At 35.4% G+C, this 14725-nt stretch overlaps 1 protein-coding gene across 4 annotated transcripts in view; it reads right to left on the bottom strand.

Annotated features, from left to right (window-relative positions):
* dgkaa (diacylglycerol kinase, alpha a) overlaps window positions 1-14725 on the bottom strand; it is a 28496-nt gene that overhangs the window by 4061 nt on the left and 9710 nt on the right. The window contains exons 2-19 of one of the 4 annotated variants that reach the window (XM_079401962.1): window positions 12543-12641; window positions 10700-10776; window positions 8593-8722; window positions 7750-7824; window positions 7615-7664; window positions 7417-7491; window positions 7000-7116; window positions 3240-3357; window positions 2895-2983; window positions 2242-2361; window positions 1925-2023; window positions 1497-1583; window positions 1326-1399; window positions 1128-1202; window positions 801-886; window positions 595-684; window positions 348-508; window positions 100-164 (exon numbers count right to left, since the gene is read on the bottom strand). In XM_079401962.1, the coding sequence (XP_079258088.1) occupies window positions 100-164; window positions 348-508; window positions 595-684; window positions 801-886; window positions 1128-1202; window positions 1326-1399; window positions 1497-1583; window positions 1925-2023; window positions 2242-2361; window positions 2895-2983; window positions 3240-3357; window positions 7000-7116; window positions 7417-7491; window positions 7615-7664; window positions 7750-7824; window positions 8593-8722; window positions 10700-10776; window positions 12543-12618 (1664 nt within the window). In that variant the 5' untranslated portion in view covers window positions 12619-12641. Of the gene's footprint in view, window positions 1-99; window positions 165-347; window positions 509-594; window positions 685-800; window positions 887-1127; window positions 1203-1325; window positions 1400-1496; window positions 1584-1924; window positions 2024-2241; window positions 2362-2894; window positions 3018-3223; window positions 3358-6999; window positions 7117-7416; window positions 7492-7614; window positions 7665-7749; window positions 7825-8592; window positions 8723-10699; window positions 10777-12542; window positions 12642-14725 lie in introns of all 4 variants that reach the window. The other 3 variants (XM_079401965.1, XM_079401964.1, XM_079401963.1) reach the window with 3 other exon arrangements.

A 14725-nucleotide genomic window follows, 5' to 3' on the forward strand; every position in this document is an offset into this window, starting at 1 on the left:
GTGATGGATTTTGTGTATATTTGGATTATTTTGAAAGAAATACATATTGATGAGTAGATCTGTGAACTCTAGTGGGGTCCTAGTGTGCAACATGCCCACCTGCTGTTAAACTTCTGTGGGTGTTTCTCCCTCATGGTGTGGAAGCGGTGAGCAATGGAGGCATCCTGTTCCACAAACAATCGATACAGTGAGAATGATAAATATACTAGGAGTTAAAAAACTAAGTTTTTCAAATAACATATTATAGTAGCAGAGAAACTGAAAGAAAATGAGAGGATTGAAACTACATAAATGTGAATATAATAGAGGTCATATTTCAGATGAATGCAGTACTGTAGGTATCATACCACTCCAATGGAGAAGTAGTTGTTGATGATTTCGTAGGGCACAGGGTCACCTCTCTCCTGACTGTCCTCCAGGGTCACCTGTATGCTCCAGCGATCCATCTGAACCACAGAACTGCCCTCAATGTCCTTCAGGATCCGGCCCAGATCCATACCATCATAACCTACGACATAACAGTGAAAGACACTAAATATATACATAAAAGCACATGTTCAAGTTTCAAGTTTCAAGTTCAGGTTTTGCCCCCACCTCCTCCCCATCGAAGACAGCGTGCAAGATCATTTCCTGTGCCAAGAGGAAGCACTGCCACTGGGGGGCGCATTGGCAGGTTGGCTTTGTCTTAATGAGGAATTGAAAAGAACATTAGGTTGAAAGTGAACTGAGAGCTAAACGTACAAATCCTCTTTGGTTTTGCTTTGAGCATCACACAATGTATGTTTGATTTAGTTTCCAACCTATAGCGTCAAGGATCCAGCCAACTGTGCCGTCCCCTCCACAAACTAATATTCTATAGTCTGGCAGATCTCTGAAGAAACATAACCTGGTTTGGAAATGAAAGATCTTATAGATTACAACTACTTTATTTTTTACAAGCTTCTGTTAAAGTATTAAACCCAATATATCACCATCCACATCTATGAAATACAAAATGTGGATCATACATCATGCATTTTTCAATTTTAGTCAATTTTTTTATAGTTTTGTTGTCCACAAGCTCAGTCAAGAGGATCCAGGGAACGAATAAAGACATACATATGCTGAAATGGTAGTGAAATCCTTACCCTGGTCCTGGTCCACCATTGGAAAGGTTATAAACCTGCCGAGGATTCAACAAGTACTGGAATTTCCGAAGGACTCTGTAAGAATGCACATTTTGTGAGTAAAAATTATGATTTAAAATAGTCATATCTAAGACACACAGGCAATTAGACAACAACTGATGGATGTATGGATGGATGGATGGAAGGAAGTGTTCTCACCTCTCCCCCTGTTTACCGCCACTTCTAGGATTCACAAACACCAAAAGGGGATGAGTGTCAGGAATTGGGTTTATCTGTTTGGGTACAGAAAGTTGTGTGTTAGTTTCATTCAGTATCTCTTGTCTCTGCCTGGGAAAGCTGAAACATAAAAGACTGTCCAGGATGTCTTACCTGTAGTACCTGTCCATCAGGTGTAGTGTTGTGGTCACTGTCATCACTTGCAAATGCGCGGCCGTTCTTTATGCAGTTCAGCCTCTCCTATATGAGGAAACAAAGAACAGAAGATGTAATTAATCCAATTAATCTGTGCTTTTGTCTTTTATAAAAGCAGACCCCTCTAACCTTTTCACCATTTAAACCATGTAATCAAGTTGTTTTAATTTAGCAAAATGGCATCGTTGTGCTTTTCCACACTCGTGGAACTTTGCAGGCTATATTTATCCTCTAATAAACATCTAATGTATATATAATCATTATAATAAAAGGATACATATAAGCATATATTTAAGTGTATTCTGCTGTGTACTACACATGCAAATCCTGAGACTTGAATCCATGGAATTAAGTAGTTCTTCCAGACGGACTTTAATTTGCATTACCTTGACAATGGGATAAATGGCCCACGGTGGTAAAATATGATCTCTGAAAGGGCCACAATCACATTCAAAGGGTTCCTGGTTTGCACACTCATCATGTCTCTAAAATATAACAGTACAAATCATGTAATAAAAAATTATGAACCAGTGTGAAAATGACTAATTGACCTGCTTCATTTGTGATATTTTATCAACAGTGATTCTTAAGAGCATTTATTTTTTTAACCTAATGCTGCTATGTTCAGTACACATTAATATTTTATTATATAAAGATTTTCGGCAACTGTATATTGTAGCTTTTCAGAAAGTCTCAGTCTCACCATGGTGTGACACCAGACACATCGTTTCCCAGTGAGGCCGTGCAAGCTCTTGATCTTCTTCTGACACCGGTCACACTTTCCAGAATCACAGTTTCCACTCACCCAGTCATGGGCCGCAATCTGCATGAAAACAAATTAGATGCACATAAGCTATTTACATTTCCAGTATCCACTTGATGGCAGTACTAAAGAAAAAAGCTTATAGAAGATGCTTAAAGTGGGCTCTGTCTGCCCTGGGCCCAATAAGTAAGACATACAATAGAATAATTGTCCTTAGTGAGACACCCTCATCACAGAACCTGGGACAATAAGAAATAAACTGATCTTTTTAAATACATGTAGCCTATTTTTAGACTATTTAAAGAAGATGTACTTATTAAAATGTGTTCTTTTAACTCTTTTTTTTTCTTTAATTCTTGTTCTGTAAAGGTTTTTACTTTTTAAAATACAATTTTATGAATAATAAATAACATAAAGGTTGCATTAAAAGCTGTTTTAAGGTATAATTTAATAGCATTTTTTATGCTTTATGCATATTACTTTCTATATTATTTACATTTATTATGTCAAGCAATCCTGGGATGGGATTTATCTGTATTGGTTATAAATTTAATAATTAAAAAAAATAAATAAATAAATAAAGGTGTTCTTACCCCTGTCTCTTTCTTTGACATCACATATGTGCGGGTGCATGGAGCCGGGTTTTTATTTGCACACCGACCATGGACTGTGTATTTGCAGCCTGTGTATGATAGCAAATGTTTGTGACACCTGAACTGAATCAGAACGAAAATATGGGTTTGCAAGGTTATGCATTACTATATACCTAGGTAGATAAACCACAATATATATTAGCACGCTGGATTTCTGGAATATATCTTAAAGTTTAGCATCTTAATTGCACAAATGAAACATTTCATTGGCAGTCTGAAAATACTGATTACATTTGCAAAGCAATCTGTGAACCTTTCTTGTAAATTACCCAGAATTCCACTCACAGGTGCAGCAGAGACCCTGTTTGCGCAGCCCCAGAAGCATATTCTGACAGACGTTGCAGTACACAGGCTTGTTGAAATGTTTCATCCTCCACAGGTGCTGGCCGTCTCTTTGGGTCATCTTGGGAAAGTAGAAAAAGATAATGTTAGAAAACATATTTTTTTCTTTATAATCTGATTCTGTAAAATGTAACACGTCATTCAATATCTGTTCCTATGAAGCCAAGAATCACCTTCCTTTAATCTGCCTCTAACCAGAGTGCTACATGTAGTAAAACAAAGTAAAAAAGGTAAAGAAACAGATATATAGCCTCATGACAAAAGAACATGAGTTCATCCAAAGGGATAGTTCATCCAAAATTTTAAATTAATTCACTCACTCTCTTGTCATTTCAAATCAGCATGAACTAATCATTAAATCAGCAAATATTCACAGGTGAAATCCAGTTATTTCAACAGGCATTTTATTCCCACATGATTGGGAATTTCAAATTAGGATGAAAGACTTCCCCACATTGATATTGCGATGGGTTCAAGTTAGTCGTGTAAATTCGCTGCGTTGACAAACAAAAATGTCTTTGGTTTGAAAATGACTTCTGTGTGTGCTGTGCTTCCTATATCGCTATACGATCGACTATTTACACAGAAAAATCTTGCTAATGTGACTGCACCACATTACGATTTGAACGATTGAACGATTTGTGATTCATGAACAATTCAGCTTGATTTTTGAACTGGATCAATTGGTTCAATTAAAAGAAAATGCTTATTCATTCACAGCTTTGGTTCTTAAGTTCAACACACTGAATCAGTAAGCCAGACGCAGCTTACTGGAGGGAAAGTTTAGCTGTGAATCATCACACAATGATATTGTATGACTTTTTGGTGGGGGTTTTTGCCATTTTTTGAAGCTTAAAAAAACTCTATGGCCTCTATTGTAATAGGTATAATACATGAATGAAGATTCACCAGACATTCTCCTCCTGTGCTTCACACAAAAAATAACAGCAAATGGGTTTGGAACAACATCAAGGTGATAAATGATGACATCATTTTTAGTTTTGGATAAACAGCTTTAATAAATAAGATGAAATGTTCTCATCTATTAAAGAAACAGATGACGACACGCGTAAATAAATGCTAATCAGTGGAAAGTGTTTTTGAACCACTCTCAGTGACTCACAAGTGTGTCGTTTTCTTGTTTTTTTTCACATTGCTTCCTTGTCTTACACCTACTGGCTATTCTTTATGAATTCAAAGGCCGGCTGGAGGTGGTTAGGGTGGGCTGAGGACATTGACTCACGCAGTCACATCAGAGAATTATTAATAATTCAAAATATTATTGGTTTGGATGACTCAGACGGGAACTTCAGGCGGCCGAACAGGAGGTCAGAAACTGTAGCCCACGCAGCCATACTGTAACTGGGCCTGATGGCTCAGCATAGCCCCCCTGTGCCACTTGGGCAGGTGGAAATAGCACACGGGGAAGTCCCTGGCTTTGATACATGGTTAAGTATAACCATGATACAAAGATCTGTCTCAAAAACGCAAGACAGGAATATAAATTTAGGCTGACTAAATTCATGTGATTAAAATAATCTACGTGACGACACAAACTACATTTGCTGTAACGGACTGTGACCGCTGGTGGTAACAACGAATGTCTTGTAGTTGTAACTTCCGCACTGACTTTGCCTATGTGGCTTAACTGTGAACCATGCTTATTAGTGCTAAATGCACATTTCTGGTATGGATGTGGCATTGGCTTAGCATTTAAAGGTTGAACTTTGGTTTTCATTATATGTAGCTGTAATTAGTCATGGAAAAAAGTTGCTGTTATCTCTGTGGCTTGTCTCCAGGTCATGCACTAGCACAGTATGGACAGACACAAGAGTCTTGGGAGTTAGATAGCTTATGTTCCCCCTCCGGAGGAGTGTGAATCCAGCTACTGCTCTAGTGTTACTTGCTGGATGCTAGCTTGAGCTTGCATTTTGAAGCTTCCAAGTGGCTTGTGTGAATAAATGCATGTCAGGGATATTCTGAAAGCATGCCTTCTTCAGATGCATGCTTATTTGAATAAAATGTCATGTAAAGTAGATCTTATGCATAACGTGCTAATGAGATGCAAGGGATGTCTGGTTTGCAATAATTCACGAGTCTATTTGCATCTTACTGCTGGTATGTACATGCCTGCTAGTTGTGAACCACCACAGACACAAAATTTAAATTCACCCAAAATCTATATGGGTTTACCACTGACAAATTCTTAAAGTTTTTAATCATGACTATACTGGCAAAAGTGTGTGGACACTTGAGCACCACATCCATGTGTGCTTGTTAAAAATAAAAACGTTAAATAATACTACAAAAAAAATTAAATTAAACAAATAAAAATGTAAATAATAATTATATGCATTTGGCTGTGCATATAAGCATGTGAGCATGTGTTAGAAGAGTCACTATTGCTTGTGCCAGGGTTTAAATAAATTACATGATTCCAAGTAATGTAACCAAATCTACCACAGATGTGCATGGGACATATATACACTATATTGCCAAAAGTATTTGGTCACCCCCTTCTAATGAACAGGTTTGACTACTTTATTAATTTCTATGAGCACAAATCTTAATGTTTAAGCATATAATGATATTCTAGGGAATTATGTGCTTCTAATTTTATAGCAACAGTTTGGACAGGACCCTTTTCTAGTCCAACATGACAGTGCCTCTGTGTATAAGGCAAGGTTAAAAAAGAAATGATTGATTCAGTCAGTGTGGAAGAACTTGACTGGTCTGCATAAAGCAAAGTCCTAATTTCAGCTGAACAAAAACTCTTTACAAAAAGAGCTTTAGCCAAAAACTCATCACCAAACACCAATGACTTGCATATGGGTACAGTCATTTTAGACACTTTCAAAACTGTTGCAACAGAGATGGAAATACAGTTTTTAAATATGTGAATTATGCTTCCATCTTTGTTGCCACAGTTTTGGAAGTGCCTTCTTCTGTTCTAAAGAAGGGGGTGTTCCAATATTTTTGTCAATATAGTGTATACAAATCATTGGTGCAATAAAATTAGAAGCACACAATTCCCTAGAATATCATTATATGCTTAAACATTAAGATTTATACTCATAGAAATTACTAAAGTAGTCAAACCTGTTCATTAGAAGGGGGTGACCCAATACTTTTGGCAATATGCGTGTGTGTATGCAATAATTTTCATAAAATGGTAAGTTTTTTTGTTGTTGTTTTTTTAAAAAGCCTCTTCTGGGAAAATAAAATAAAATAAAATTAAATTATTTAAAAATAACTGTTTTCCATTTTTATATATTTTAAAATGTAATGTAATCATGTGAAATCATTCTTATATGATGACAAAATAAAATTGATCCGAGGTAAAAACGTAAAATATGACAAAATCAATATATTAAATTTAAAAAAAACAAAAATGGTAATATTTTTTTGGTTGTGCATATAAGTATGTGCGTGCATGCAAGCATGTTTTGGAAGTGTCACTGTTGCTTGCACTAGTGCAAAGTCAGCAGGCTTTTGTTGGTATGCTATATTGAGGTTAAGCCTGAGTGTCCTCAGAAGGACAGAGCGCAATAAATACATACATCTACTAAATTTTAATGTTTTCTCTTTATTTCTTTTTGCTTATGAGCAAAGTAATCTGAGGTACAGTCTTGTACACTCCAAAAATAGCAGCTCGCTGACATTGCATCTGAAACTGTGAGAATCTATGCTTGTGTTTTCCTACCTTCAGTCCCAGTAAAACCAGCAGTGGGACGTTATTCATTCCCCCCTCAACCCATTCCTGTAATGACACCGTTCCACTGCTATCTGCGTCAATTGCTGTCATCATATCCTTCAGCACCTGAGAACAAGCACATTGTGCAATGAGAAAGTGTATGCTTTTAGAGTGTTTCTGTTTTAACCTGTATATGATGTAACTAAATCATCACTTCATTTGAATCATAAGGAGCAACACTATGCAAACGATCTTGTCAGATTCATTTTTCCCTTCCTTATTTTGCCCCATGACAAGTTGATTCATGCCAAAGGAGGAGGAATGTCTCTTCAGCAAGGTGTGGTTTAGATGGAAAATATCTTGTCGAACACATAGGCATTTCACTTCTTCTCGACAAATATTACACACAAACAAAACACAACTCACAGGCCTGAGTTCGGACACATCCCAACCAAGGTAATCTGCTGCGTGCATCATCTGGGCAATAATGCGGTCCACTTCCTGTTTTCAGAAACATGACTGGTTATAGATATTACCGAAAGATATAATTTGAGCATGATGATTCAGTTTTGTTATATAATGAGGAATTGGAAGTAGATTATATTTCAGGTTAAGACCACCCACCGAACTGTCCAGGACACCGTTGCCATCTCTGTCATAGAGCCTGAAGGCAACTGTGAAGGGAAATAAATGGAGATGTATTGCAAAGATGGCAACAATCACTATAGAGATTCGAAGTGGCAAAAAATTGAGATTTACATTCAAGTTTGTCCCTGGGCTGCCCATCTTCCAGGAGAGAGAAATAACAGGACACATCCTTCAGAAAGACGTCCCCTAAGAGCGAAAAACAAAGACAGTCTTATATTCAGAATACAAGAAATCCTCTGTTCCATTAGTTTCATTATTTGAAACATGTTTTTAAAAATAAAAACAAGTTATTAAAAATGAGTAATTATTTTATAGAGTAAAATAAAATATCCTGACTTTTTAATAGCATTTTATCAAACATTGTATAGAACTCAGAAAATGCCTTTAAATCAAACATTGATAAAAGGATGTAAATAAAGAAATATGATTCCCTGTAATGTAACTACATTTGTTGATTCACTTCCAGATTTGCTTATACGTGGGACCTATACATGTACACTATCATTCAAAAGTTTGGAGTATTTTTTGATACTTTTGATATCAGTCTCTTATCCAGAGCTGCATTTATTTGGTCAAAAATACAGTGAAAAGAAATATTTTTTCAATTTAAAATAACAATTTTAATATATTCTAAAATTGTATTTATTTCTGTGATGACACATACATTTGCAGAATAAGAAATCATTCTAGTATGCTGATTTGCTGCTCAATAAATAATTTCTTATTATTATCAATGTTGAAAAGTTTTTGCATAAAGCATTATACTTAATTTTACGATTCTTTCATGAATAGAAAGTAAAAAAAAACAGCATTTATTTGACATATCTTGGATCATTATAAATGTCTTTACTACCATTTTTAAGTATGAATTCCATAAAAAAAAAAAAAAACTTTTGAATGGTAGTGTGTGTATGTATGTGTATACACATAAACATATACATATACATGACCCACTGTTTTCATCTGATTTTGCTGACTCTGAGTTCTGGAAGGATCTGAACAGCCGCTGGCACAGATCCGTTGGGAAGTCCTCCACCTCTAAATATGTCTTCAGGAAGAGGCGAAAACCTTCCTCGTCAATGCACTAAAGACAAATCAATTTGTACAATAAAGGATGAGTGTGGCTGCTACGCATTCAAGCAACACAAAATACACACACAAACCACTAACACACTTAGTTTTTGGAATATACCATTGGGCTTTTTAATAACATCTATTTTGGTGATCATTCAGAAAGTACACATTATTGGAAACTAATAAAGTCATAATATTATCTGGAACCTTCTCAAGGGGATGTAACAGAGATCCACTTAGATTCTGCACTACAAACCTAATCCTAGTTCTACTAACAGCGCCTGCTGTTCCTGTCCTAGTTTTTAAAAGAGTTAATAAGAGGAAAAAAGCCTATCAAGTTGTATTCAAACTTCAAAGACCTCAGGAAACTGCTGTGCTATCTGGAGTAAAAAGAGGAAGACTGAGATATATGCTATGTTACAGTCAGATACTCCTTCCATACTGACATACATAAGACTTCCATGACATAATTTGTTGTTTATTTTGCTTTAGTCACGCAACACAAGCAAAATATAAAGCTTAGAGTGAGACAAACACAAACATTTCTGAAACAAAACTCTTGAAGCATTGATTTACAGTGTTTGAGAGCCAAGTCAGCTGAAAAACTAGTGCGCATATCAGGTGTACGGACTTAATCTTTGCAACATGAGCATGTCTGAATAGCAAATCTTTTTTGAGCTATAATCCCACGACTTCAGAGCAATCTCTTTCCATTTTACACTCAACTTCCTGTTGTTTAACTATTATAATTGTGTTTGGAAGCAGCTTTATAAAGGAAAGTTGTCAGAAACATGTTTTTTTTTTAATGGAACAGTTTATCGAACCTTTCTGAAATCAAATATATATCATTTTAGATTTTAATATATGTCATTTTTATCTGTATATTATGTTTTGCATAATATTTAATACATCAGGCTTTTGTGATGTAAACCAATACGATCTTTATAACTGTATAACAGACTACTTACATAAAATGCATTCATACCAGTTGGGGAGGGCAAAACATATGCAATGCAAAACAACGCAGATTGAGATACAAATGAATGTATTTCTGTACAAATAAACATTCTTCAAAAGCCTGTTGTATTATTTTTATATTTACATTTGAACATGATTTAAAAAAAAAAAAAAAAAACTGCTTCAGTCCAGTAAATGCTCATCCTGAAATATTACTAACAATATAAAGGTTTTTTTGTTTTTTACACATTTGATTAAAAATCATTACATGTGGACGTGAATGCTTTTAGAATTATACTAAAAGATCTTTTACTTATTGATAAAATATGAAATATTGTGCTGAAATATAAAATATCAGTAACACCAATTCTCACTATTAACTAGTTGCTTATTATTATGCCTATTAATAACATATCGGCTTTTTATTAGTACTTGTAAAGCACATATTCTTCATGGCCATATTCTACAAACCGGAAGGGATAGACGATTGTTTACAACAGGTTTTCTGCAAAGTTTTGATAATTTTAGAGGCCTTAGAAATTCATATATCAAACATGATATGGTAGGCTTTATAGGGTTAAATCAGATGTGCTCTTAGACAATTTTTGCCTGCAAACTGATAAAACAGGTTGAAAAATCCCTTTGATTTGCATCATAACTACTTGGGGATCAGCTGTTTTGGCTCGGGTCATCAGAATACCCAAGTAAATGCGTAGCAATGCTCTTAAAAAAAAAAAAAATCACAGAGAATAGGAACCACAGAAAAAAATGACCTGGCAACCACCCACTACAGCTTCACAAAATGGCAGGGAGTTTTGTGTGGGACACGCCGCTAAAATCTGTACACGGCACTCACTGACTAAGCAGATACACGTTAAATGAATCGTCCAGTGGATGAGCTCAGATATGCTTAACCAGACGTGAAGTGATTCACATTACAGAGATGGATGGATCTGTTCATGGGTAATTGGACTAAGATGCTGTAAAAGCAGAGGGCTGACAGTTGGCTCCTGGCAGCCTGTTCACTCACCTCTCCGTGTCTGTACTTGGCTAACCTGCCATCTGCATTGAATTCCTTTAACACATCTTTTACTTTTAGACTGCAGTCTGCAAAGAGATAGACAGGGCGAGTGGGAGGAAGCAAAGAAAGAGAGAAAGAGACAAAAAAGACAAGATGACATTTGGCACAAAGTACCACAGACATCACACCTAATAATGAACTGTATCTATCTGCATCAACACTGCATGAAAAACAGGCTTACCAAGAACTCAGTACACACTTAGGGCAAGTATCTACAAAACCTTACTGTATAAAAATCCCTCAATCATGCATGAGACACATGGATGGAGCAATCAAGGGGTCAAGGTTTGGCTGCTTAGAATGACCCTGTGAGCCCCAGCTGGTCAGATACTGCAATTACAGGAAATGAAAAATGTCTTTCTCCATTGACGGCCATTCAAAATAAGGGGACCATATATCCTCTTATTCATGGACATGTCCTTGTTGGGATTTCTGAATTGCCTAAACTGTCCAGGTTTTGGCTTTGTTTTCCTATTGATGTGTTCTCTCCAGTCCTCATCTTATATGAATGTAGTTTTGCGTTGTATATATATATATATATATATATATATATATATATATATATATATATATATATATATATATAAGGGCTGTCAATCGATTAAAAATTTTAATCGCGATTAATCGCATGATTGTCGTGAGATTAATCACACATTTTTATTTGTTCTAAATGTACGTTAAATTAATACTTTTGAAGTTTTTAATACTCTAATCAACATGGGCATGGACAAATATAGATGCTTTATGCAAATGTATGTTTATTATTATTGAAACCATAGTCAACAGAGCATGAAGACTAGACATGTTTCAAAGGTCATAATGTTTTTCAAAGAACTTGTTCATGTCTATTAGACACATGAAAAAAGAAATACCAGGTTCCATTACTTCTCTTTCTTTGCACGGAGCAATTTACTTACACAAACCTGTTTACATTTTTACACGACAGGGCAGCTCACTTCTTCTGAACATGCTAAATGTACATATATTATTTATTATTAGATTTGTTTCCCTCACTTTGCACACATACTGTATTTTGACGCAGCTAAATTCTCAATAAAACTGTTTTCATTTATATATTTTACTGTTTCTGTTGTCAGACAACGGAATGAATATGAAATAGTGACAAACGCGACTACATTCCAAGATGTTCATCTGTACAAGAATCCTGATAATCGAGCCGTCGTCTGATGAAATCAAATACACATAAGATAATGACAATAGCTGTGCTGTGATATACAACATCAATACATGACACTTTTTAGGGTCCATTAAATTAGATATGTTAGTGAGAAGATAATAACATGGTGTCCTTTTTACATGCTAAATGTACTTATATTATAGTAATAACAGTAAATTAAACAATTACATGCAAGCAACCTTAAACCAAACCCTATTCCTATCCCTAAACCTATATTAAGTACATGTTGTTAACTAATATTAGTCATTAATTTATTGTACAATTACGCAGTAACAAGGACACCTTAAAATAAAAAATTATTTTCATTTGACCTTTTTGTCTTTCATTGCATCATTTTAGTGACATTATCAAAATCTAAATGATGTCAATCAGTCAGTCTTTCCCAACACTAGTTGTCCATGTATAAAATGCATGCATGTAAAACTGTAAGTAAACTGGGCTCACAGATGTCTTGGATGCACACGACTGGCATGTTTTTTCGACCCTGAGAATAAAGTGTCATTTCGCACTTAAGGACTGAGAGTGAGTCATGGTTTGTAATGAGGCCGAGCGTTTAGTGAGAGTGGGAGGGATGTGTGGGCATCACAGACTTACAGTCAATGTACTGCTGAAGCTGGATGAAGTCTACTGGCCTCAGCTCTCTGTCATCCGACTCGCCCGGGTCTGACATCACGCCAGAGCCTCTGAAGAACACTGAAAGAGTGAAAGAGAAAGGTTGGTGAGAGGAAAACACAGATGAAAGCCATATCCATTTTCTCTTTTTATGCATTAAGATGTTTTCATGCACTTAAAGCAAAACCCATAATATAACCAAACGCCATTAAGATACTGATGATGAGAGAAAAGTGTAAGGCCTAGACACAAGTATGGAAATACAAAGCATGTACACTGTTGTCATTCTCGTAACACACCCTGTGGCACATTCCATAAATGCTTTGACAATGACAGACAAAATTAATCAGTGTTGCATTTGTGTGTGAGTATTCTAATACTATGTGATAATAAAATAGAGAACCGTTTTATAAAAGAAGTTCACCTTTTGCCCTTCTGATGTCCAAAATGTTATTTATTCTTTCAGGCTGAGCAAAGACTAAAAATGTGTCTGAATAATTTGCTACTCATGCATGAACAGAAAAATATGTCATGTATAGTCACACCATACAAGAATTCTGCATTCTGGATATATAAATTCTGGATGCTGCACAGATTGAAATTACAGCATACATTATATATATATATATATATATTATATATATATATATATATATATATATATATATGAAACAAATAGCCTACTTTTATTTACCAGGAAAGCATTACATTACAGTTGCTACATAATATTAATAATAATAATATAATCAGTTTCAAATAAATGTTGTACTTTTGAACTTTCCATTCAACAAAGAAATATGAAAAAGATGTATCATGGTTGCCACAACTATATTATAATAATAAGAAATGTTTCTTGAGCATTGAATCAGCATATTAGAATGAATTCTGAAGGATCACGTAACACTAATGATGCTGAAAATTCAGCTTTGCATCACAGGAATTATTTTTACTGCATTTTGGATCAAAACAAATGCAGCCTGGGTGAGCATAAGAGATTTATTTCAAAACCATTAAACAACTTTTATTGTTTGATTAAAAATGATAATTTATTTAAAATGTATGCATTTTGTATTAAAAAAAGAAACACTGGTTTAGACACTTTTATGTATGCCAGCTTAGCCATGTAAAACAGGATGCCACATCCTCAATCATCCATTTACATAGTGAAGTCACTGCGACATACTCAAGAAACCAAAACTATGCGAGCAGAAAACTCTGCTCATAGGTCACATGACTAGGTGTTCCCATGTAAAAGAATCATCTTGTGTTCTGTGTTTGACACCAGTGGAAATCTGATAGAAACGAGTTTGATATTCACATATTACTGTTTTATTTGCTGAAAGAATAAGAGTACAGCTATGCACAACATTCAAAACATATTCAGTGTCAGCTGACAAGATTGTCAGTGAGTATGTAGCATTGATTCAAGGACCTGAGGCTAAATGAGACACAATATCTCTTTATGTGTGTGTATTATATAGAAACCTCATGTTTCTGGGTCTCATCTGTAATGGAAAATGGATCAGCACTCTCATTACGGAAAAAAGCTGTCTAAGGAGATCAGTATGCTAGTCCCAGGCTAAAGCTTTTCTTCCTGTGCACATTCATTAAGGCGTCTTCAAACCTTTTAACACAAGCCAAACAACTTTTATGGAGAATAAATGGGGTGACCTATTTAAAGCAAGTCTACGTCTAGAAATCTATTTTTTAGCAACTAACAATAGTAGCAGAAATAAAAGTTTCATAAAAGTGACTCTGCGTGTGTGTGTGTGTGTGTGTGAACACAGAAAACTAGCCACATATTTAAAACCAACAAACAAACATATGCAAAGCTCTAGTCTGAACAATAGGAGAAGTACTATAACCTAACCTCTAATGAAAGTTTGTTAGCATGAGAACAATGATACAATCCAGTTTAAAGGTAGTTTATATTCTTCTTCGAATGATAGAGCTCAGAAGCTCTGATGCAACGGAAAAGGCAGCGAGAATGAAGCCCGTACACCCACTCCTCTCATGTGATGTGAGCTAACAAAGGGTCACACCGTTCTCACTTAATTCCCTCAAAAGGTTAGTGTCGTTGCCTAGGAACTTTGTTTGTGTGGCCTATTCCATGTATATGTGGGTGAGTGTATGTGTGTGTGTGCGTGTGTGTGTGTGAGAAAGAG

This window comes from Barbus barbus (genome assembly GCF_936440315.1).
Source record: "Barbus barbus genome assembly, chromosome: 41".
Taxonomy (NCBI): Eukaryota; Metazoa; Chordata; class Actinopteri; order Cypriniformes; family Cyprinidae; genus Barbus; species Barbus barbus.